General features: G+C 43.8%; 1 protein-coding gene across 1 annotated transcript in view; it reads left to right on the top strand.

Annotated features, from left to right (window-relative positions):
- SLF1 (SMC5-SMC6 complex localization factor 1) overlaps nt 1-26,508 on the top strand; it is a 144,726-nt gene that overhangs the window by 35,676 nt on the left and 82,542 nt on the right. The window contains exons 4-5 of the mRNA XM_073589803.1: nt 13,365-13,608; nt 19,364-19,526. Of these exons, the coding sequence (XP_073445904.1) occupies nt 13,365-13,608; nt 19,364-19,526 (407 nt within the window). The remainder of the gene's footprint in view (nt 1-13,364; nt 13,609-19,363; nt 19,527-26,508) is intronic.

The following is a 26,508-nucleotide window of genomic DNA, read 5'->3' on the forward strand; positions in this document are numbered from 1 at the left end:
GCTGTGCATCAGTGCACTCCATGTCAGATTCATCTTGGCCTGGGTAATTCACCATTTCACTTGATAATCCAGGCATGGTATGTGAAAACAGCTCCATGGAGTAATCAGTAGTATGGCCTGCGTCATCCTTCAATCTTAGTTGGGGTGAAGGACACAAGGAAAGGTGTGGTTCATGAACATGAGCCTCCAATGACGACTCAGTGCTTTTACTTTTTACAACTGAAGAAGAGGAGGCGATAGAGCTGGAGGCTGAGTCAGCAATGTAAGACAAAACTTTTTCCTGATGCTCTGCCTTTAAAAGCGGTTTGCCAACTCCTAGAAAACTAAGCGTTCGAGGCCTTATGTAGCCAGACGATGACGCAGGGTCAGCACCTCCTGCATTCGGTCCTATTTTGCTCTTGCCACTACCATCAGATCCACCACCAACACCATCATTACCAGCTGCCAACCCCCGCCCAATTCCACGGCCTCTTCCACCAGCCTTCCTCATTTTTGGTAGAAATGTAGACAAAATCCAACAAACTATATAGTAATGTAAAACAAGGTACAAGGTGTCTATAGGACAGGGGAGATTTAGAATTTCTGCACACACTTGTGGACAGTTGACACTTTTTGATTGTGTGAGGCCCACTGATATCTGAGCGCTATGTGACAGGCTCGATGGCACAGCTGCCTGTGACCAAAGTGACGAGAGGATAATGGAGATTTTAAATCTCTGCGCACACTTTTTGACACTGGACACTTGTGGATTGTGTGAGGCCCACTGATATCTGAGCGCTATATGACACACTCGATGGCACAGCTGCCTGTGACCAAAGTGACGAGAGGATAATGGAGATTTTGAATCTCTGCGCACACTTTTGGACACTGGACACTTGTGGATTGTGTGAGGCCCACTGATATCTGAGCTCTATGTGACACGCTCGATGGCACAGCTGCCTGTGACCAAAGTGACGAGAGGATAATGGAGATTTTGAATCTCTGCGCACACTTTTGGACACTGGACACTTGTGGATTGTGTGAGGCCCACTGATATCTGAGCACTATGTGACAGGCTCGATGGCACAGCTGTGACCAAAGTGACGAGAGGATAATGGAGATTTTGAATCTCTGCGCACACTTTTGGACACTGGACACTTGTGGATTGTGTGAGGCCCACTGATATCTGAGCGCTATGTGACAGGCTCGATGGCACAGCTGCCTGTGACAAAAGTGACGAGAGGATAATGGAGATTTTGAATCTCTGCGCACACTTTTGGACACTGGACACTTGTGGATTGTGTGAGGCCCACTGATATCTGAGCGCTATGTGACAGGCTCGATGGCACAGCTGTGACCAAAGTGACGAGAGGATAATGGAGATTTTGAATCTCTGCGCACACTTTTGGACACTGGACACTTGTGGATTGTGTGAGGCCCACTGATATCTGAGCGCTATGTGACAGGCTCGATGGCATAGCTGTGACCAAAGTGACGAGAGGATAATGGAGATTTTGAATCTCTGCGCACACTTTTGGACACTGGACACTTGTGGATTGTGTGAGGCCCACTGATATCTGAGCGCTATGTGACACGCTCGATGGCACAGCTGCCTGTGACCAAAGTGACGAGAGGATAATGGAGATTTTGAATCTCTGCGCACACTTTTGGACACTGGACACTTGTGGATTGTGTGAGGCCCACTGATATCTGAGCGCTATGTGACAGGCTCGATGGCACAGCTGTGACCAAAGTGACGAGAGGATAATGGAGATTTTGAATCTCTGCGCACACTTTTGGACACTGGACACTTGTGGATTGTGTGAGGCCCACTGATATCTGAGCGCTATGTGACAGGCTCGATGGCACAGCTGCCTGTGACAAAAGTGACGAGAGGATAATGGAGATTTTGAATCTCTGCGCACACTTTTGGACACTGGACACTTGTGGATTGTGTGAGGCCCACTGATATCTGAGCGCTATGTGACAGGCTCGATGGCACAGCTGTGACCAAAGTGACGAGAGGATAATGGAGATTTTGAATCTCTGCGCACACTTTTGGACACTGGACACTTGTGGATTGTGTGAGGCCCACTGATATCTGAGCGCTATGTGACATGCTCGATGGCACAGCTGTGACCAAAGTGACGAGAGGATAATGGAGATTTTGAATCTCTGCGCACACTTTTGGACACTGGACACTTGTGGATTGTGTGAGGCCCACTGATATCTGAGCGCTATGTGACACGCTCGATGGCACAGCTGCCTGTGACCAAAGTGACGAGAGGATAATGGAGATTTTGAATCTCTGCGCACACTTTTGGACACTGGACACTTGTGGATTGTGTGAGGCCCACTGATATCTGAGCGCTATGTGACAGGCTCGATGGCACAGCTGCCTGTGACCAAAGTGACGAGAGGATAATGGAGATTTTGAATCTCTGCGCACACTTTTGGACACTGGACACTTGTGGATTGTGTGAGGCCCACTGATATCTGAGCGCTATGTGACACGCTCGATGGCACAGCTGCCTGTGACCAAAGTGACGAGAGTATAATGGAGATTTTGAATCTCTGCGCACACTTTTGGACACTGGACACTTGTGGATTGTGTGAGGCCCACTGATATCTGAGCGCTATGTGACACGCTCGATGGCACAGCTGCCTGTGACCAAAGTGACGAGAGGATAATGGAGATTTTGAATCTCTGCGCACACTTTTGGACACTGGACACTTGTGGATTGTGTGAGGCCCACTGATATCTGAGCGCTATGTGACACGCTCGATGGCACAGCTGCCTGTGACCAAAGTGACGAGAGGATAATGGAGATTTTGAATCTCTGCGCACACTTTTGGACACTGGACACTTGTGGATTGTGTGAGGCCCACTGATATCTGAGCGCTATGTGACAGGCTCGATGGCACAGCTGTGACAAAAGTGACTAGAGGATAAGGGAGATTGGATTGCTTTTAAAAAAGCAGTTTGCGGAGCAGTGGGTAAACAGCAATGCCAGCGTGTCAGGAAGCCTTAAAAGGCAGCCCAACAACCAACACCACTGATACACCACAATATAGCCTCCCCTTGCACTGCACACACAGTGACTTGTGTGTTGTGCAGGCCAAATCGCTAGCAGCAGAAGCAGTTTTTTTGTCTTCTTCCCTGCCTAACGCTCTCCCTACAGAATCAGCAGCAACCTCTCCGTATACTAAGATCGGCAGAAGTAAGATGGCGGTCGGCGTGCACGCCCTTTTATACCCCCTGTGACGCCCACCAAAGCAAGCCAATCACTTGCATGCCCTTCTGAAAGATGGTGGTGACCCGTGCCTAGGTCATCACGTTGCCCACAGTGTCCGTGGATCCTGATTGGCTGAAAAAGAGCGCAAAACAAACTTTTGAAACGCGACTTTGGCGCGTAAGTCGCCGACCTCGTGGCCGACCTCATCCTAGGGTCGGGTTTCGTTTCATGAAACCCGACTTTGCCAAAAGTCGCCGACTTTTGAATTTTTTCGACCCGTTTCGCTCAACTCTACTTACAAGGTAAAAGCTATGTAACAAAAATACTAGCGCATCTTTCTGGGCATGAGAGGAAACCATGTCTGCTTAGATTGTTCACCAGACCCAATTCTTCATCTGGCCAAATAGCCACCAACCAAAAATTCATCCATGTAGCCCTGGATTATGAACAATCCCAATTTCTGGTAACAAAATGGCAGATCGAGGACTCCAGCTTGTCCTGAAACACCTTTTTGAAAGCTCTATATCAAGCCTATAATTTCCTCACGTCTGCTCGTTTCCTAGAAATGAGACTGAAAATCTGTCATAGATCCTACCTAACGCCGTAAAAGGGTCATAGAATGGGGCTGTACACAACCACCAAATGTTTCAAATGCCATTCCCCAGAGGCCAACCTGTTCCACTGTTTGTGGGCATGCCCCGTCATCAGAACATTTTGGGAGAGAGTAAGACGATTCGCCATTAAACATCTGACAAACTTTGCTCCTGATGAACCTCTATGGGCCATATTTGGATATTTAAAACCAGATAAATACACCTGCTCTCCAGGAGTCCGTAAACCACTACATTTAGTGGGGGCAGCAGGTACTAAGGCCATTCTGCAGGCATGGATCCACGACCATGCCCCTCCTTTCTAGATCTTTCTAGAAAAGCTGTCAGTTCTGCTTCAGATTGATTTGGTTGAGACCTCTTTGCATAATGAGGGAAGGGTGTAATCCTTTTTTGAAACTTGGGAAAGCTTCATTTCTCTGCTTCAACAACCAGAATCCATGGCCGCACAAAACCCATTCACACAAAATAAATACCCCAGACAATAAAATTGGCAGAAAAGTGGCCGTGATGTTTATTTTGGGTTACATATTCAGTAATAAATACTCCATTCAATAAATAACATAACCGAACACCATATTTCCAATAACAAATCCAATCCACCCAATTAAGGGCGATTTCCCCACAAAAGGAACATCACGACAAGAGAAAAAACAGCTATCAAAAGGGGAGGGAGGGATCTTCTCTTCTTCTGTCAGCAACATAATGCCCGAGATAAGATATCAGTTCTATTTATAGTATGGACAAAAGACCGCCAAAATTAACTGACCAATGACAGTTGCTTTCAAAAAGGGCGCCAAGAACCAGATAAAACCAGTTCCAGCTTGACACAAGGCCATGACCAAACCCATAACAACATATGACCAGTTTATTAACCCTAGCATGACCAAGACATCATGTAATAACATAAGGGTCAATTCTGCCATGAGTCCCCCCCCTTTATTGTTTGTCTGGCTATGGGGGGGGGGGGCTAACATGGCCGCACAAAACCCATTCATACAAAATAAATACTTCAGACAATAAAATTGGCAGAAAAGTGTCCGTGATGTTTATTTTGGGTTACATATTCAGTAATAAAGACTCCATTCAATAAATAACATAACCGAACACCATATTTCCAATAACAAATCCAATCCACCCAATTAAGGGCGATTTCCCCACAAGCCAAGACTCAACGAGTCATGACCCCCCCCCCCCAACAGCACAGCTACCTTTCCACCATTGACTGTAAATTTAAATTAAAGATGTCTAAGCCAATTTCAGATAGATGCACTTGGTCACTCCTATAGACCCCAGGTAGAAAGCCCTCCAGGTCTTCATGCCTAAAAGAAAATCCGCCTACTAAAGGTAAAAATTTAGACATACTTCTGTTGACCCTCTTGCGAATCTTATTCAAGAAAGAAAATTTATTCTTATACCATAACAACCTGGGGATGATCTCGGAGAAGGCAAAATCAGTCTGGGGAAAGGCCTGTTTTAGGCCCGTGACGTCTGATCTTAAAAAAGCTAACAAATCTAAGGTTCTGACCTTTCCGAGATCATTCCCAGATACATGAAAGATTACCAAGTCCGGATAAGGAAACTTGTTGCAGCATTTCTTGAACTCTGGAACAAAATTAACCCAACGCATCCCACGAACATTGTGCCAAAAAATTTCAACATTAATGGGGTTAAAAGACAGGATTTCAGTATAAGGCCGCTGGTAGGCCCTCTTCTGAACCCAGTACACAAAAGAGTGACCGATGATCCAGACTACCAATGGACCTAATATAAATGAGAAATTAATAATCATATAAATCATGCCTAACATAAAGCTTAAATCTTCCAGATTCCCATCTTCCCAACTTCATAATGTCAGCATTACACAACCCGGATCTGGATGCCTCTGTAGCTGCTCCAATTCTGAAAGAATGAGATGTAATGTTCAAGTGATCTTTACCAAGCAAATGAAGACACTTTTTAAGGATGCAATTGAATTGAAAAATGGTTGCAGGGGACGAGTCCTTGTGCACAAAAAGAGGGCCTGGAGCATGAGACCTCAACGAAAGCCATATTTTAGTGGTGCTTACTGGGCATATAACGGGATCCAAAAAACTCTTTAACTCTAATCTAGACCCCCTACCCCACTGATCCGTTTTAGATTTACGTACGAAAACAAAGAGGACCGATGCTTGTAAGCTGATGTCAGCAAAGAAAAGCCCAGAAGGCTCCGATTTCTTAGCCGAGACCAACTCACCTACACGGAGAGCCCCAAAAAATGCAATAGAAAATGCAGCACGAAAAAGAGAAGACTCAAAAGAGTTTAAGCACACCGAATCTAAGGATAGGCAGAGATCTCGTAAGAGACACAAAGATATCGGCCTTTGGGAGTGAGGCCGGAAATTGCATTTTTTTTTAAAACCATTTAGAAATTGTTTAATTGGAAAAAATCCTGTCAGTGGAGGATTGCCCCAAAGTTTCAAAAAGAATGATATTCCCGTGAAATATTTTTCCACAGCAGCAAAGGATAAACCCTTATGTACCAAAAAGACTGCAAGCTGTAGCCCTGCAGCAGGAGTGGAAAGCATAAAATCAAACTTATGCCATTTACAGAATTCAACCCAGTGAAACCATGCGGCCGAATAGTCGGCCCATGTTCTCTGTGATAGAGATTGTTCAATAAATTGCGAGATTATATTGCTAGAGTCTCCCAGACTGCCGGAGGGCAGGGCGTAGGATCCGTATCTGCGTTGGGGACCTGTTGGTAAAAATTCGACCACTGACTAAGACACAGAGACTTGGCAAACATAGCTTTCTCACTAACACCTAGTCTCGCTTTAATCTAAATATTACGCTTCAGGCAAAGTAAAACCAATTGTCTCAAAATTTTTGATGCCCATAGTTTTTTTGAGCATAAAGTGTTGATGGAAAAAACTACTCCTTGGTTAGATGACAGAAAGGTTAACCTGTAGTTCTGTAACGACGATCCCCATAAATAGATGGCTAAATAAATAAAAAAAAGCTCCGAGATTAACACATTCTTGGTGATATTATGGTCTAACCAAGAACTAGGCCAAGGTGCAATTGTCCAATGAGATAAAAAAATAATTGCACATCCTGAGAAAATGTCATTTGCAAGAAGTAGAGGTAAAGAGTCTGCGAAAATGAAACCAGATTGCAAACAGGATCTACCATTGAACTCTGAGAGGAATGAAATCCAAATTCTTATATCCTCTCTCATGTCAGAACAGACCCTGACATGAGAGTTAGGAGAAGAGAGACCCTTAGTTGCGTCATAGAGGCGTCTAGAGAACACACTGCCCATAGGAATCACTCTGAGGGCAAAGGTGAGCAACCCTAAAACAGATTGCAATTCTTTTAGAGTGATCTTTTCTCTGGACAGAACCTCGGAGAGGGCATCATGAAGTTTCAATACTTTTTCGACCGGGAGGCTACATTCTAAACTCTGAGTCCAAGGTAATGCCCAAAAATTCAATAGAGCGAGAGGGAAGAACAGTTTTATCACTGGCAATAGGTACACCGAAATGACTACACAAACTCAGAAATGTATGTAGTGTACGTGAACATGTTTCAGAATCCGGTGGACCAACGAAAAGAAAATCATGTAGATAATGTAAGATGCCAGAGTCTGAACAAACTGATTCCAGGACCCAATGTAAGAATGTTGAAAAGCTTTCGAAATAAAAACATAATAGGGCAAAACCCATGGGTAAAACAGCTCTAAGGCAGAATCAACAGAGGCGTAACTGACAGAGCATAGGGTCTTTTCTACTTCGTCATTTTCATTTAAAGACGAACCTTTAGGTTATAACAAATGATGGATTAGGCGGAAAGACCCTATCTCTTTTTTCGGCACTACTCCTAATGTGGAAACCCTAAATTTAGGAAACGGTGTGGATGAAAACGGGCCAGCCACCCTACCCAAGAGTACTTCTTGAAAAATTTTGTCTCTAGCCACCTCTGGGAAGATGGATAAAGACAGTTGGTTTTTTGATAGTTTGCAACCAGAACCCTTGAAATGTGGAACATAAAAGCCAAAAGTGAAACCATTAAATAAAAGCTGACTAATCTCCCAATTTGGGTAATTGTTTAGCCAAACTACCATGTTTTCCAGAATCACTGGAGTCTGAGCTTTTTGGAACAAACTCCATGGAAGGAGGTTGTTGAGAGGCTTGCTTTTTGAAACATTTCGACACTGGGTGAGCGTTGCCACAGAAGGAACACTCGTGCCGAAATATACAGCTATTGTTCCATTTACAGGTGGAATCATTAAAGGCGAAGCAAAAACCCCTTTTTTGGGCTGGAAGGGATGATTGTCTATTTAAATACTGACGCTGAGGGAGCATCAGGTTGATCCACAGCCCAACATCCTTCACGCCCCAATGAACTTCAGGGTGTACGGCTAATTTTTGACGGGAGTCTTCGTCATAGCTGAGCCAAGCGAAGCCACCAAAGTTTCTATAGGCCTCCAAAATTATGTCCACATGCTGGAATAATTTGCTACAAAGGTTTGGGAACTTTTCGCCGAGGACAGCCGAGTAGATTGCGAACTCCTGGACCCAGTTGTTGAATGATCTCAAAGAAACACGCTTAGGATCATCGGAGTCAGGCTTATCCTTGTCAGCTCTACCCAGCTGCTCCCTGCGTGGAAGAAAGCCAAACAAATCCACATATTTGTTTTCCCAAATCAACTCTTTGGTGGCTGCAGATAAATGAAAGCCTAGAGGGGATAGTTCACAGGTCAGAGCTTCTTTGAATGGATTATGAGGAATTAAAGGTTCCATGACTGCAGGGTGAACCACCCCACTGACATTAGCTGATGGGGCAGGAACAATAAATGAATCACCCAATGCCTCTGCTAAAACTTCCCTCATGACAGACTTAATATTAACCCTCTGAGAGACAGACAGGGGGACATTGATGTTCGTACCCCTTCCTGCAACATCCAATGGAGGATCTTGCCGACGAGCAGCCAGCCCTCAGACCCTGATGAACAGGGGAGTGCGGGGCTGATGTGCTCTGGAAGCCGGGTTCTCCTCTTCATCCCTGCGCAGGTGTAGCTGGAGCCTTAATGGAGACCGGTGACCACCGCTGGCAGAGGCCGGTGTTGGAGAGGGGCCAGGTGAGCTTGACGCCGCAGCGCTTTTACGGCCGCGGCGTGTGTTTGGCCTGGCGGCGACCGGAGATGACGTCTCCGGAGAAGATTGACGGGCCCGGCGAAAATCCCACGCTGGGCTCCAGGATTTCCTGGCTGGAAGGCGGGCGGATGTTGCGTGGCCTTCCTGTGCGCGGTTGCAGGATCTAGGAGGGGAGGGGTGAATACCGCCCGGGGTCTTCTCACTCTCGGGGCACTGCTTGACCGCGGAGGGGAGGTCACTTCCTGACACGGAGTCTGTGGATGTAGGCACGGTTCCAACGGGCGGGCGGCGGCTTCCGGAGCTGATGAGTGAGGTTTTATAGCCGGGTTCATAGCCAGACAGCTCCTCTGCCAGACCTCGCTGTCCCTGTCCCCGGCCCTAGTGATGATCTGCTGCAGTAAATCTTCCATGAGGTAATCTTCTTATCTTCTATTCTTCTGTCAGCGACGTAATGCCCGAGATAAGATAACAGTTCTATTTATAGTATGGACAAAAGACCGCCAAAATTGACTGACCAATGATAGTTGCTTTAATAAAGGGCGCCAAGAACCAGATAAAACCGGTTCCAGCTTGACACAAGGCCATGACCAAAACCCATAACAACATATGACCAGTTTATTAGTTTATTAACCCTAGCATGACCTAGACATCATGTAATAACATAAGGGTCTATGCTGCCATGAGTGCCCCCCTTTATTGTTTGTCTGGCTACGGGGGGGGGGGGGGGGCTAACATTAAAATCTGTTTTCAACCGACAGTTTGGTATCAAGAGCAGCTATTACTAGGAGAGACACCTATATAGTGATATCTCTGGGAGAACCGCTGCGGAGAGGCAACGCTGGGTGTTGGGGGTCTATTTCGGTGTCATTGGGTCCTGAGTAGTGATGAGCGAGTGTAGTTGCTCGGGTGTCCTCTGTGTATTTTGGCTCGGAGATTTAGTTTTCGTTGTCTTATCTGCGTGATTTGCGACTTGTAGACAGACTGAATACATTTGGGAATTCCCTAACAAACAGGCATTCCACACATGTGTTCAAGCTGTCTACAAGTCACAAATCATGCAGATAAGACAATGAAAAGTAAATCTCCAAGCAAACCAAAGTACTCGGAGGACACCCAAGTAACCAGTATACTCGCCCATGACTAGTGCTGAGCTTAAAGTAAAGCACCCATATTGGATGTCTGATAGGTTAAAAAAAAATGTACTTGTTTCTGACATACTTCTTTACCCCCCCCCCTTTTCCCGGTTTTTGTCTTTGCTTGTTCTCCTGTAAACCAATGCACTTTCTGGAATAGATGTTCGATCTATATTCCTCAGATAATGTTTGCATTGGTGTATGTATGTACAGTTGTGGCCAAAAGTATTGACATCCCTGCAATTTTGTCAGATAATACTCAGTTTCTTCCTGAAAATGATTGCAATCACAAATTCTTTGGTATTATTATCTTCATTTAATTTGTCTTAAATGAAAAAACACAAAAGAGAATGAAGCAAAAAGCAAAACATTGATCATTTCACACAAAACTCCAAAAATGGGCTAGACAAAAGTATTTTCACCCTCAGCCTAATACTTGGTTGCACAACCTTTAGCCAAAATAACTGCGACCAACCGCTTCCCGTAACCATCAATGTGTTTCTTACAATGCTCTACTGGAATTTTAGACCACTCTTCTTTGGCAAACTGCTCCAGGTTCCTGTTATTAGAAGGGTGCCTTCTCCAAACTGCCATTTTTAGATCTCTCCACAGGTGTTCTATGGGATTCAGGTCTGGACTCATTGCTGGCCACCTTAGAAGTCTCCAGTGCTTTCTCTCAAACCATTTTCTAGTACTTTTTGAAGTGTGTTTTGGGTCATTGTCCTGCTGGAAGACCCATGACCTCTGAGGGAGACCCAGCTTTCTCACACTGGGCCCTACATTATGCTGCAAAATTTGTTGGTAGTCTTCAGACTTCATAATACCATGCACACGGTCAAGCAGTCCAGTGCCAGAGGCAGCAAAGCAACCCCAAAACATCAGGGAACTTCCTCCATGTTTGACTGTAGGGACCGTGTTTTTTTCTTTGAATGCCTCTTTTTTTCTCCTGTAAACTCTATGTTGATGCCTTTGCCCAAAAAGATCTACTTTTGTCTCATCTGACCAGAGAACATTCTTCCAAAACGTTTTAGGCTTTTTCAGGTAAGTTTTGGCAAACTCCAGCCTGGCTTTTTTATGTCTCGGGGTAAGAAGTGGGGTCTTCCTGGGTCTCCTATCATACAGTCCCTTTTCATTCAGACGCCGACGGATAGTACGGGTTGACACTGTTGTACCCTCGGACTGCAGGGCAGCTTGAACTTGTTTGGATGTTAGTCGAGCTTCTTAATCCAACATCCGCACAATCTTGCGTTGAAATCTCTTGTCAATTTTTCTTTTCCGTCCACATCTAGGGAGGTTAGCCACAGTGCCACGGGCTTTAAACTTCTTGATGACACTGCGCACGGTAGACACAGGAACATTCAGGTCTTTGGAGATGGACTTGTAGCCTTTTGATTGCTCATGCTTCCTCACAATTTGGTTTCGCAAGTCTTGAGACAGTTCTTTGGTCTTCTTTCTTTTCTCCATGCTCAATGTGGTACACACAAGGACACAGGACAGAGGTTGAGTCAACTTTAATCCATGTCAACTGGCTGCAAGTGTGATTTAGTTATTGCCAACACCTGTTAGGTGCCACAGGTAAGTTACAGGTGCTGTTAATTACACAAATTAGAGAAGCTTCACATGATTTTTCGAACAGTGCCAATACTTTTGTCCATCCTCTTTTTTATGTTCGGTGTGGAATTATATCCAATTTGGCTTTAGGACAATTCTTTTTGTGTTTTTTCATTTAAGACGAATTAATTGAAGATAATAATAATAACAAAGAATTTGTGTTTGCAATAATTTTCAGGAAGAAACTTAGTATTATCTGACAAAATTGCAGGGGTGTCAATACTTTTGGCTACAACTGTATGTATGTAAGGAAAAAAAAATCTTTGTATTCAATAAAAACAAGGTTTAAAAGAAGCAAAAAACTACTCTTAGATCGCATACTAATATCACCTTGAAGATTCTCGATTGTGATGCTCTTTCACTTACTATGTACTCATTTCGAGTGGGCTGTTCTGCTTTATCAGCATTCTGCTGCACTATGGGTGTTGGAACTTCCTTTCCGTCACTCCACTGCATGCTGTGCACCTACCTTTGTCCAATGGCTTTTCTGCCCCTAGCTAACAACCTACCTCTCTATTATGTATGTGTGACAGTGCATCATTTTAGTTTTAGCTTTATTTTAGAAATAAAATAGAAATTTAAAAGCAATAAAAATGCTTTCTGGACTCAGTGTTATACGTCCGGCCTACCCTGCCCATACAGAGGGAATGACGGCTTTCACGTTATGAATTTGTGTAATAGGATGGAGGCTCTGGTTGCCTCCTCTGTCCTATAATGCCTAAATTCACGAAGTGCAGACTTAAAGGGGTCGTGTGGCCTTTTAATAAGTCTGCAGTCATTCTGTGACTGCAGAATCCTCACGGTGCGCACACTGTTCACTGTCAGGATTCTTCAGTGTGTGCGGTTAGACCGGATGGTCACGTGACTGCAGGTATATGATTTGCAGTAATGCCCCTGCACTCTGTGATTAGCATATTCCCAGCCACATTCCAACTAGACAAACTCAGCCTCACTCAATACAATTGTGGCGGAGTACATCTAGTGACATGACTGCCTGCTCTCGCTCCAGACACTAAAGAAGCCTGACAGTGTTGGGTGTGCGTGCAGTGAGAATTCAGAAGTGTGCAGTCATATAGAGTAACTGCAGACTTTTAGCAAAAGAATGGACAACCCCTTTAAGGTTGATCAACTTGCTTTTTCTATTAGGAAACTGCATATACATCATTGATATAGTGTATAAATGTTTTCAACAATGTAGCCTGTGTCATATTAGTCTGATAGTGGCTCAGGAGTGCGCATTGGGTGGGTTCCCTGCAGTGCAGTTTCTTTTGCTGCACTGTTTGCGAGGACCCATGTATTAGTTATCTACCGATGCAATAACTTATTCTCAGGAATTATGACAATTACCATATTTGTTCTTCAAATAAAATGTTTTTCTTCTTTTTTTAGTGGGGTTTTTTATTATTATTATTATTATTAGTAGTAGTAGTAGTAGTAGTAGTAGTAGTAGTAGTATTTATATTCTGTTTAATTTGTTTTATATGTAAGATCCAATCCCAAATAAATAAAGAAAATGTGTCCCAGATATTAGAGGCCCATGTTCTGTAATTGCCTGAAAGAGGGTAAGATTTAATTGGTGTTCTGATCATCCTTTTTATTAACTATTTGTAGCCACTTTTTTTTTTCCTTTTCTTGGCTCACAATTCATTTACTTTCCAGGAAAGTGGGTACTGACTAAAGAGTACGTAATTAACAGTGCAGAAAGCGGCAGATGGCTTGATGAGACGACTTTCGAATGGGGATATAAAATGGAAAAAGACGCCCATTATTCACCTCAGATGCAATCTGCACCAAAAAGATGGCGCGAACACCTGACACGCACTGGTGCTCTAGGGGCTTTCAGCAGATGGAAAGTGACCCTTCTGATTGAGAAAGCCGATAAAGAAAGGGAGGCTTTTTTAAGGTAGGATATAATGCCTCATTCTTAAAACCAGAAGATAAAAGATCTCATAAAGCGGCGTTCACTTCTATCATTCAAGGTTTTTGGCTTTTTTATTTTTTAGTCGGCAAATTCTGCATGAAAGTATTTACAGTTTACAAATCATGTAAATCATGGCATATTCTCTTAGGCCTCTTTCACACTTCAGTTTTTTACAATCCGCCAGGTTTTGAAAAAAACGGATCCTCAATTTTTTTTTGAGGATCCGTTTTTTTCCCCCATTGACTTCCATTAATGGCAGATTGTGACGGATTGCCGTCCGTTGCATCCGTTTTTTTTGAGGATCCGCCAAAAGTTGCTGTCCGTCTCCATCCTCAAAGATTTCAAAACTGAGCTTGCAACGTTTTTTTCTCTGGCAGATCCTCCAGACACTCATTTAACCCGAAATTCTTTCAGGGTGCCGGACAAAAAAAAAAAATTCTCTCTCTCTCTCTCTTTTTCTCTCTCTCTCTCTCTCTTTCATCATTTTCAGGATCCGTCTGAAAACGGATTCTGTACCATCTGTTCACATCAGTTGAGAACGGATCCGCTTGTCTGCCTTTTTGGCGGATTTGAACTGATGCAAAAAACTGAAGTCTGAAAGAGGCCTTAATAGGAGAAAGCGACAGAGGGCAAAGTAGAAACTGGTCAGCTTAAAAAAAAAATATATATATACGCTATCGTGATAAGAGTAGAGCCTGTAACATTCATTGTTATTATATATTTATTTTACTCATTTATTTATTGAACCCAGCACCCCAGCTGAAGAGCCCGGCGTTGCACGGACATAGTAGCTAACTGTGGTTAGTTATAACAAATTATATTTCCCCCTCAATTTCCCTCTCATTTTCCCCCCTCACTCCTCTCATTTTCACCTCACTCCTCTCATTTTCACCTCAATCCTTTCATTTTCACCTCACTCCTCTCATTTTCCCCTCACACCTCTCATTTTCCCCTCACACCTCTCATTTTCCCCTCGCTCCTCTCATTTTCCCCTCACACCTCTCATTTTCCTCTCGCTCCTCTCATTTTCCCCTCGCTCCTCTCATTTTCCCCTCACATGTGCACAGTAACTTCCTGTAATGCTAAAGTAAAATACTGACCAAATTCTGAAGTAATATACTGACCAGACACTGAGGTAAACCACTGACCAAATACTGACGTTAAATACTGAGGTAAAATACTGATTAAATACTGAGGTAAATTACTGACCAAATACTCTTTAACTCTTCTGCCAGTTTTAGTCAGGGTGACATACCCAGCAGTGCTTGGCTGCCTGCACCTACACACACTGACTACATCTGCCTGCTACAATCCCTTCTCGCAGTGATGAATTCAGGCCATTTTTACTTTGTGCTCTTGGTGACTAAATGCTACAGCACTATTTTCCAGGAAGGCTTGTGTAATGCTAGCAATAGGGGAGACTCGAGCATGCGCAGTGCTGCTCTTCTTGTACATAGCGAGGCAGGCTGGAGTGGGCAGAGCTAGCACTACACCCTGCAGCACCACAGTCAGTGGACAGCTCCGGTCTGCAGCACCATGTGACCCAGGTAACTGGTGCCCTGCTCATGCCATAACTCCCCTCCAGGCATTGTCCTCCCCTCAACCAGTGTCATCTGGTGCTTGATTGCACTTCACTGGCTGCAGGGGTCCATCCTCACACAGCGCCACCGTTCCTGTGAAGCATGTAAAGGGTTAATAGACTTCTTGAATGTGGTTTTGAGCACCTTGAGGGGTGCAGCATTTAGAATGGTGTCAATTTTGGGTATTTTCTGTCATATTGACCTCTCAAAGTGACTTCAAATGTGATGTGGTCCCTAAAAAAAAAAAAAAAATGGTTTTGTACATTTTGTCGTTCCCAGCGATGCCTTGCGAGACCTGTGATGACGTTGGTCTCGCGTTGCTATAGTGATCTCACGAGACCGCTAGAGTAACGCGAGACTACGTCATCACAGGTCCTTGCCACAAGGCATTACTGGGAAGGCTGCGCGTGATGCCGGAAGGTAAATATACCCCGATTTTTTATTCTTTTTTTACAGGGGTATGGTACCCAGGGCCTGGAGGACAGTCTCCTCTCCTCCACACCGTGGGTACCAACCGCACATGAGACGCTTAACTTCGCACATGGTGGGCATAGCCACATGTGGGAAGTAAGCGATTCTCATGCATTCCTATGGGTGCGGAATCGCGGCAATTCTTTGCGATTCCGCAAATAGAATGAGCATGCTGCGTTTTTTTCCGCGATGCGATTCCTCCGCCACAGAAAAAAGCGCAGCGTTAGCACAGCATGTGCGGAATGCCATAGGAATGCATGGGGGGCGTTCTGTATGAGTTTTTTAAGCTTTTTCGAGCCGAAAATCGCGGCAAAAAACGCTTAAAAATCGCATCGTGGGCACACAGCCTAAACATGCGTTTTGCTTGCATTTGTGCATGCAGATGATACGCTGCGGACTCAAATGCTAATGTGAACCTAGCCTAAGAGGAGAGTACTGATAGGGTGATACATTGTAGTATATTAGTATTGTAGTGTATTGTGCCAGGGAAGGGTTACATGTAAGAATGTTTTTTAAAAATAGAGTTTAAAATTTTACTTGTAGATATAGTTTTATGTGACTTTTCAAAATCAGTATGTGGGCGAAGATAAGGACAATACTATTTCTGGCCATTATATGACTTGCATTCAGAACTTTTAACCAGCTGTGCCTTCTGCAGGCTTTATCTCTATCAGTTGTCTGAGAGCTAGTGAATTGTGAAGACTAACTGCTGGCATTGTCTCCCCTGAACAGTACACAGAGACATAAGGAACTTTTGTTTCTCTGTATCTATTTTGCTCACATTAAACAGCATCAGGCCAAAATCCACACGCCCCAGTTACCGTCTCACTCCTCTATTCACATATCAACTACACCTCACACAGGTGTAATTTAACGTATGCCTCTCTCTGGTAGTCTGATATCGGGTCTGCCTTTACTGACCCAGAATAGTCTCAGATTTGGTCCTCTTTAACCAGCGTAATTCTAAATACCTTAAAAGCTAGAGACAAACTATAACTAGATGGTACTTAACCCTAGCTAGAGTTGCCAATGCAGTTCCCGGCTACTCTCCCAAGCGTTTCAGAGGTTATGATTCTGACAAGAATATGTAACATATTTGGTGGTTGTGTCCCTTGATGCGCAGATTTTAGGCTAGGGTATGTCACCTAACACTCTGACACAAACACTAACTAAATTTACACTCGACTAACCCCCCTCAGGTTCCTTTTCCCCCTCCTTTACCCTCTACTCCTTCCCGTCGGTTACTTTAGCCCCTTCCCTTGTACTCCACCCAACTACATGTTTGTTTTCTTTATGATCACTGCAATGCACCTGTTTATTATTTTGTATAATTCTTTAATAAAAATCTATTGTTGAAAAATAAAAGCTGCATCAGCAGGGAGTATATTGTCCAGCAGTACTGAGCGGTGTAGATGTGAATCCAGTGTTGGGGCCAGATATAAAACAGAAAAATCAATAGCGCCATTTGTGTGTATATATTCTCTCACTCTCAGCATTTCCCTCCTACTCCCCCTCTCCTATCCATAGACTTCAGTAAGCAGCTGAAATCTAGTACCTCAGTCAAATGTCGAGCTGTCAAACTTTTTTTTTTTGTCCAAGAACGGTTTTACTAGATTTTTGTTTTAGTATTATCAATATAATTTAGGCTATGTGCACACGTAGCGTTTTAAAACGCTTACTAAAAACCGGACTCCTTCCCAGAAATCGCGCGGTTTTTTCCCCGCGCAATTTCACCGCGATTTTACCGCGATTATGATCGCGATTTTGCAGCGATTTTCGCGTGCGATATTCAAGCACTTTCCAAGCGATTTGAAGCATCGCTTGGAAAGTGATTGGCAGTTTGGTCACACTCATCAAACATAGTGTTTGACAAGTGTGAGCAGGTTTTTACTATTGAGGCCGCCTATGCGGCATCAATAGTAAAAGATAGGATGTTAAAATGCTAAAAAAAAATTAAAAAATCGGTGTATATTTACCTTCCGGCGTCCCGTGATGCATTCCCGGGCCTCAGCGTTCCCAGCGATGCCTTGCGAGACCTGTGATGAGGTAGTCTCGCGTTGCTATAGCGATCTCGCGAGACCACGTCATTACAGGGCCTTGCCGCAAGGCATTACTGGGAACGCTTAGGCCGGGAATGCAGCGCGGGACGTCGGAAGGTAAATATACCCCGATTTTTTATTTTTTATTCTTTTTTTTTTACAGGGGTATGGTACCCAGGGCCTGGAGGACAGTCTCCTCTCCTCCACACCGTGGGTACCAACCGCATATGAGACGCTTAACTTCCCGCATGGTGGGCATAGCCACATGGGGGAAGTAAGCGATTCTCATGCATTCCTATGGGTGCGGAATCGCGGCAATTCTTTGCGATTCTGCACAAAGAATGAGCATGCTGCGATTTTTTCCGCGATGCGATTCCGCCGCGGAAAAAAGCGCAGCATTAGCACAGCATGTGCGGAATGCCATAGGAATGCATGTTACCCCGCTTGTTATCTGGGCCGTTTCTCGGCTTCCTGCTGGGCTTCCTGTGGCATTGACGAGCGACGCGTGGACGCGGGCGGGAGGACGTCAGGATCGCCGCGTCTGACAGGTAAGTAGCGACCCCCGACCACTGCTATGTCGCTGGTGAGATCTGCCTGTGTGGCAGCTCACTAGCGACCACTTAGCGATGCACCAGCGATCCATATCGTTGTCGGGATCGCTGGTGCATCACTTAGCGTGACAGTACCCTTAGACTTATACTGACCGCCACCTCTGACTGCCAGTCAGTCAGTAGTGGCAGCACAGGATCGGAGCGGCGCCAGGAAGAGCTGAAGACTGCAGATGCTAAGTATAATGCTAGGGTCAGGGAAATTGACTTAGTGCCAACACTCCAGCGATGAAGTAAATAAAAAATGCTGGAGTGGTGCTTTAAAGAAAAAAATCACATTTATTGCATACTGTAACACCTCTCTTTTGCATTTTCACATGATGACACCCCTGACTGTTGTATTGCATTCAAAATTATCATGAATTTAGTATAGCTTAGTCAAGCTAGTAAACAGAATGGTAATATAGGTAGATGGATGCCTAAATAAACTTTTAAATATTGTTTTAACTTATCATTATTGTTAGTAATTGGGTTGGTACGTATTTGTAGTGAGGTCACTTGGCCGTAGATGAGCTGCTGATTTCTATTTATGATACTTTACCAGGGAACATATTTTTGAATCCCCACTAGAAAAATATTTTTTTCTACTCTTTATTTATTTTTTTTTTAAATCTGCTACAACTTTGGAAATAGTATTTGTGCGGGCAAGAAAGAGAGATTCTGTGTGACGCAAATCTAAAATTGAGCACACACAAAGTCTAATATTTTGTTAGTTTGATTACCCATCAATGACATTGCCATCAAACTCTGGTGAAGTATGTGTGGTTTGTTTTCTATGTCGCTGCTATGCTGGACTGCAAATATTCTGGGGCTTGGTGTCCGTGAATGAGATCACATGACTACTACCTTCTACAAGATATCATGTGTATTGTAGCCTTTTTTTGCCCCTATTAAAGTGTGGGTAACGGGCTGTTAATGTATAATCTACCCCTCCATTCATCAGACATGGCCAAGTGGTGATGAGGAGCAGGAGTGATGGTACATTACCATCCATCTCCTACTCTTCTCTTCTGTTATCTCATTCTTTCTTCTCTTACAGAGTTCTTACAGCCGGACACGCCGTAATACACGATCCAGCCAGTCCGGATGGGGAGATAACGCACCTGTTCACTAATAATAAACGCTTTTTGCAAGATAAAGAGGATAGAGACCATAGTGCCCCGTATCACTCTGTGCTGTACGTCGGCAATTATCTTTTAGAGGTATGGGTATTTTGACCACTTGTTTTTCTATTCATCCATATTGTATTATCTTTTGGATTTCGGGAGTCCTATAGTGCACCTAGTAAAAATGAATGTAAGGCAAAAGACCAGCGCTATAAATCACAGACAAAAAGAGACTAAGCTCATCTTCCCGGATGTATAATGGTTGACCTACACTATATGTAAAAAAAATCATAATTCTTCAACGTAGAAAAAAATAGTCGCTCTCACTACATTTATAGTATTTAATATATACATGCAAAAAATACAAAGCAATTAAGGAGAAACCACCAGAGATGCCAAATCTATGGTCAGGTCAGTAACAGTGCAAGTGTACATGATACGGCTGTAACATTGACATGTTTGCCATTCCTTTCCCTCTCCCCTGTTTTGTGTTTTTTTTTGCCATGAATAAATGAAATACTACAGCTCCAAGAAAAAAGTACTTCTTCTTTAGAAGTCATTGAAAACAATATGGTTCCAGAATAGGATTGGCGTTCCTATTTGTAGTATCTCACCATTATTTAGTTGGTGTATACTATACATTTCTGATTAATATCTTATGTCAAATATTCACATTTACACCTTAAAATTCTCATAAACTGGTTGACAGACCTGGCTCTAATAGCTTATTTCAGTTCCTAGAATGCAATCAGACAGTTTTTTTTTCTATTTTTCCATTGATGGAGCTGTGTGATGACTTGTTTTTTTTGGGACGCTTTACTTTTTACCTGTACCATTTTGACATATGTACAACTCTTGGATCACTTTCTCTTCCATTTTTTAAGGCAAGGTGAATAAACACTTGCGATTCTCCCATTTCTTTTTTATATGGTTTTTAATGTGTTTGTTTAATGCTATGGTATTGTATTCGTTTAGACTGTTAGAAAGACCATACAAATGTTTCTTCATGTGCTTATTGTTTATATTTTGGTGGTTTTAAAACAATAAAACGAGGCACACTCGCCCAGGAAACTTTCGAAAATGCTCTCTTCTCGTCACAAGCATTGCTTAAAAAGCTGGAGCTGACATTGTGAGTGGCTAGTGCTGGATCCTCGGGGTCACTAGAAGGCGAATATGTCTCCTTTACATATTTTTAAAACTATTAATGCCTTAAAAGCTGTATTTCAGTGTCAAACAACCCCTTTAGTGCTTAGAGTTTTTTTAAAATATTTTTATTACATTTTTTAACCTTTTTTTTTAGCCCCTTTATTTTGACTTCAACATGTACTTGTTTGAACACATGTATAATTCCCTGCAATACTTGTATATTTCTGTCTATCGTCCTGTCATTGTCATCTTATTAACTACCACATTCGGCCCTAAGATGGGACAGCGAACCAATGGGGTTACAGAGGCCATTGATTGATTTACTCCGTGCTGGGCTATTGCAGTAACAGTGACAAAGGGTCCCCTTTCATATGCCCCCTTATAGTACCCCACAGTACAACAGTCCTCCTTTGTGCAGCACACAGTAATGACGCACACCTATGGCCCCATAATTTGATAGTGCCCTCTTTGTGTGACACAGTGCAGTACTGTTCCAACACAGTAATGATGCCCCGTTAGTGTCTCCACACTGTACCAATACCCCATAAGAGCCTCCCTTTCCGTAATCATGCCTACTTTGTGTTCTTTAAGTCCCCCGTTTATGCCCCACCCTTAGTAATAGTGTCCCCCATTGTGCCACACACTGCATCTGTACCCCTGTTTGATAATGGTGTCCTCATTTGTGCCCTCTGTATAAACGACAGAGAAGAACTTGGGCTGAACAGTTGGGTACTCACCTCTTGCTGTGCTTGGCTGTTTGTACCTGACACTGATGAATTTCTGACATGACTTTCCTCTCCTGTCCTCCCTCTCTTCCTGCCCTGTTCCTACAACCAGGCTTGTATCACTCCTCTAGTGTCCTCTCGCGTAGCAAGCCTCTTATCAAGCATTCTCCACGTTCCCGCATCCCAGCCTTGATCAGTCCTGCACCTTGACTCCTCTTGTAGCAGGGAAATTACATTGGGAATGGTTGTCTCTATTGGGGGAAGGTCAGCGATGTTGAGCAGGGAGAGGGTGGTTTCCTGCTCATACATTATATTTAACTACATCTGTGTCCTGCAGACACAGGTACTCTTGAAATTATGTCACCTGCCAGGTTTGGGGCATTTTGACACTGCCTTTACCACCAGGTCACAGCTCCATAGTGTCTGTGTTGTCTGCTGCCATTGGTGGTGCTCTGCACTATCCTGTAAAATTATGGATGTCATCTGTAGCAGCACCTTTAAAGGGAATCTGTCACCCTTTTTTTTTGGACTATGAGCTGGTGGCATCGACATCAGGGGCTTATCTACAGCATTCTGCAATGCTGTAGATAAGCCCCGGATGTAACCTGAAAGATAAGAAAAAAGAGTTGTCGCCTCCCATCTTCATACGATGCCATCCTCTTCTTCCCTTCCTGTCGTGGCTCCAGCGCAGGCGCACTGCTCTGCCCTGTTGAGGGCAGAGCAGAGTCCTGCAATGCACAGGAGCCGGTAGAGGCCCGGCGCCTGCGCACTGCAGTATTCTGCTCTGCCCTCAATAGGGCAGAGCAGTGCGCCGGAGCCACGACAGGAAGGGAAGAAGAGGACGTCATCGTATGAAGATGGGAGGCGCCGGACCGTAATACCCATTGGGCCGAGACCGGACCGCCCCCCCCCCCCCCCAGGTGAGTATAATCTAACTCTTTTTTCTTATCTTTCAGGTTACATCGGGGGCTTATCTACAGCATTACAGAATGCTGTAGATAAGCCCCTGATGTCGATACCGGCAGCTGATAGTCCAAAAAAAGGTGACAGGTTCCGTTTAAGGTTGTATTCCCACGATCAGGAAGTAGCAGCGCTTTGGACGCAGCATATATTCGCTACGTTCTAAACATTCAGGTAAATATGCATGTGTTCACTGAATGGTGCGAATTTACGTCATCCAATACATTCTATAGTGGAAATTTCTGTTGCAGAGACTAGCATCTCTGCAATAGAACTTGTTGTGCTGCGGCTCTTAAACCGCTCGTAAGTAGAAGCACAGTGAACAAGACACGAGATGTATAGAAATCCCATCCACTGTGCTTGTACTGTACAACACAGCATTTTGAAGGTAGCACAAAGTACGCCATGTCCAAAACGCTGCTATTCCTGATCGTGGGCAGGATATTGAGGTCAGGAGACTGAGATGGCCACTCCAGAACCTTCACTTTGTTCTGCTGTAGCCAATGACTGGTCGACTTGGCCTTGTGTTTTGGATCGTTGTCTTGTTGGAACATCCAAGTACGTCCCATGCTTAGCTTCCGGACTGATGATTGCAAATTTTCCTCCATTATTTGCTGATAACGTGCTGCATTCATCTTTCTTTCAACTTTGACCAAGTTTCCTGTCCCTTTGTAGCTCACACATCCCCAAAACATCAGCGATCCACCTCCGTGTTTTACAGTAGGAATGGTGTTCCTTTTATCATAGGCCTTGTTCACCTCTCTCAAAATGTAATGTTTTTGGTTGTGGCCAAAAAGTTAAATTTCGGCCTCATTGCTCCAAATTACCTTGTTTCAGAAGTTTTGAGGCTTGTCTCTGTGCTGTTTTGCATATTGTAGGTGAGATACTTTGTGGCATTTGCGCAGTAATGACTTTCTTCTGGCAACTCGACCGTGCAGCCCATTTTTCTTCAAGTGCCTCCTTATTGTGCATCTTGAAACAGCCACACCGCTAGTTTTCAGAGAGTCCAGTATTTCAGCTGATGTTATTTGTGGGTTTTCTTTGCATCGCGAACAATTTACCTGGCAGTTGTGGATGACATTTTTGTTGGTGTGCCTGACCCTGGTTTTGTTTTTACAGAGCCCCTGATTTTCCATTTGTTAATCACTGTTTGAACGCTACTGACTGGCATTATCAATTCCTTGGATATCTTTTTGTGGCACACTGCTGGAATCATGGTCTGTTCTACATTATGATGCCCTTAATTGGGACAGCACAAACCTGGTGATAGATTCCTTTTAGTGCCTGTCTACTAATGCTTTATATTCTTTGCATTTAAAATGTGTAGTTTTACCATTAAACAAACCTTCTAAAAGCTCTTGACCTTATGATCATTAGTGGTGAACATACATGAGGCTCAAAGGGAACCAGTGATGTCACCCAAACCTTCCAAATTGACAGATTAACTTTACTTTAGATTGGGATTGGCACACGAGAGGAGGGCCAGACCAATATGCTGAAATTAATTTTGCACGATATTAATATTACTGTTATTATTTTATCTCTTTCTTTTGAGAAGAATTAAGTCTCCTTACTCACGGCTACTGCTCTTACATGTTACAGTAGGGCTAATTGTAATGTAGTGCAGATATTCAAAACCCTATATAATTTATTGCTTTTTATACAGTTTATTAAAACCAATAAATCCTACTGCTCCTGTTAGGCTATGTTCACATGTTGTCTTTTTGCTGCTTTTTTTCTGCAGGAAAAACCTGCTCTCTTGGCAGTAAAGAAGCTTCTTACAAAAAGCAGTTTTTGCTGCATTTTTATGAGGCACATTTGTCTCTTGCATGCTGATAAAGTTTAAAAAACAGAATGCAACTTCCTGAGCTATCTGATCCAAAAGTGCAGCAAAACCTGATACCTGTGTTTTTTGCTGCATATTTATACTTAAGGCCCCGTCACACTAAGCGACTTACCAGCGATCCCGACACCAATATCAAGGTGTCTGGATCGCAGGTAAGTCGCTATGTGATCGCTGGTGAGCTGTCACACAGACAGCTTCACCAGCGATCAGCACAGCGACGCCGAGCGCCCGGCATCGCTGGCCATCACTGTAAAAAATAGAATAAAAATAAAGAATATAGTTATTCTCACCTTCCGACGTCCCGTTCAGCCATCCCGCCTCTCTCCACGCTCCGGTCCCAGTGATCCTTTGCACGAATGACCGCGAGATGTCACGGTCTCGAGGGATAACAAAGTCTCGCGGTCATTCGTGCAAAGGATCACTGGGACCGGAGCGTGGAGAGAGGCGGGATGGCTGAACGGGACATTGGAAGGTGAGAATAACTATATTTTTAATTTTTTTTATTATTTTTTACACCTGATCGCTGGTCTCCCGCCTGTCACACGCAGCGATGCGTGCTGGCCAACGGGAGACCAGCGACCAAAGAAATGTCCAGAGGTTTCTTCCAGCGATCAACGATACCGGCAGGGGGGCCGCTCGTTGATCGCTGTCACACACAGCGATCTCGCTGGTGAGATCGCTGTTACGTCACTAAAGTTGTGACTCAGCAGCGATCTCTCTACCGAGATTGCTTAGTGAGACGGGGCCTTTACTCCTTACTTTCTGTAAATGAAAAAAACGCTGAAAGAAGCGACATTCTCCAGTTTTCAAAAACGGCAGTTTTCCAATTCAGTCAGGAAAAAAAAGCAATGTGTGTGCGTGAGATTTCTGAAATCTCACAGCTTTTTCTGGTACTGTGAAACACTGCTTAAAATTTGCATAAAAAACTCAATATGTGAACATAGCCTACGACTTTATACCTTTATCAACAGCTATCCCCAAACAGTTTGTTCCTCTACACACACACAGTAAGCTGGCCCCCACATCTCTACGCAGTGGTCTTTGGACTCTGCGTCATGTAGACTGAGGCTCAGTGCAGCAGGCTCATGAGACGTGATCGTGCCTTCTGTGCTGAAACTGAAACACACAGGCTGATTGGTAGAACAGTGAGTCCAATATTCCCAATTCCACAAGACACCGGACAGGGAGATCACAGTTAGACGCTGGGCTCCCCCAACTCGCAGCAGGTACGCTGCTGTTTTCAGTCATTTGGATCTCCTGGTTTGTGAGCCATTTGGCCAGATGTGGCCTATTGGTGGGACTTTACCCATGTCTACTTTAGATACCGGTTTCTGAAATCTAATAATGTATTTGATGTGCCAGGCCAACTATTTGTGTGCCAGAACCTATTTTATCTTGGCAGTTGCCATATGCAAATGATCAAGGTTGAATCTGGCATTATTTTGCCTAGTTCAAACATGATTGACATGCATTGAGAAAAAGAGTGAAAAGCGGAACTCCCCAAATATGCGATTCAGAAATCCTTTATATCTAGCTGAATCGCAGCTGCGCAAAACGGCCGTTGTTCTCTGTTTCTCTCCTGCACACTCCCTTCCCTCCGCTTTGCAAATCTTTGTCCAAATGAACTGAAAATAAAGTGTTTATGAATCGCATACTTAGCGGCACACTTTTCACTCTATTTCTGGATGCATGATTTGAAATTCTAATGTGAGCACCATCGATAGATGTGATGCACCGCATATTGCTCTGCAAGAGAGTTTTGAAGACTATTTATACCGCCATATGCTGGGACTGGTGCCTTGTTAGCCTCTCTGGACGTTTCAGATATGAGTGACACTATTCCCCCTGCTCAAGTCATTCCAGCGTTGCTACAAATCTCATCCATGCACACATCCTTTCGGAGCATCACTATGGGTTTATAAGCATGCACAATGCACTGGGGAGAGTGCATCGGCTTTACTGCACATGCTCAGGAAAGGATGCCCTCGTCTCAGATTTGCAGCGATACTATAATGTCTTAGATAGCAGGAATGCTTGGAGGAACTTACTTTTTTACTTCTTTTGACCATTGCTCCTCGTTAGCGTAGTCACAAGATAAGCCCCACTATTCAGTCAGGCGGTCACTTACATGTACATTGTGGAGCGGAAAGAGGCCACACAAGATATACTCCTTCCACCAGTCCCATGCTTTTTCTTTCTAGAAGAGCATATAGAAATATTGCACCAACGAGCCAGGTAGTAGAAAAGTAATAAAAACAAACTTTATTAAATAATTTGATAATATGTAAATAGCATCAAAGACTAGGGTGATGATATATGAGTGACCAAGAGATGAAACCACAAAAGAGCAAGGCAACAGTTCTATACATACAGTGTAGTATGCAGGAGACATTTATATTAA

The sequence above is a fragment of the Dendrobates tinctorius genome, unplaced genomic scaffold (assembly GCF_039654945.1).
Source record: "Dendrobates tinctorius isolate UK_male_01 unplaced genomic scaffold, ASM3965494v1 ptg000003l, whole genome shotgun sequence".
NCBI classification, from domain to species: Eukaryota; Metazoa; Chordata; class Amphibia; order Anura; family Dendrobatidae; genus Dendrobates; species Dendrobates tinctorius.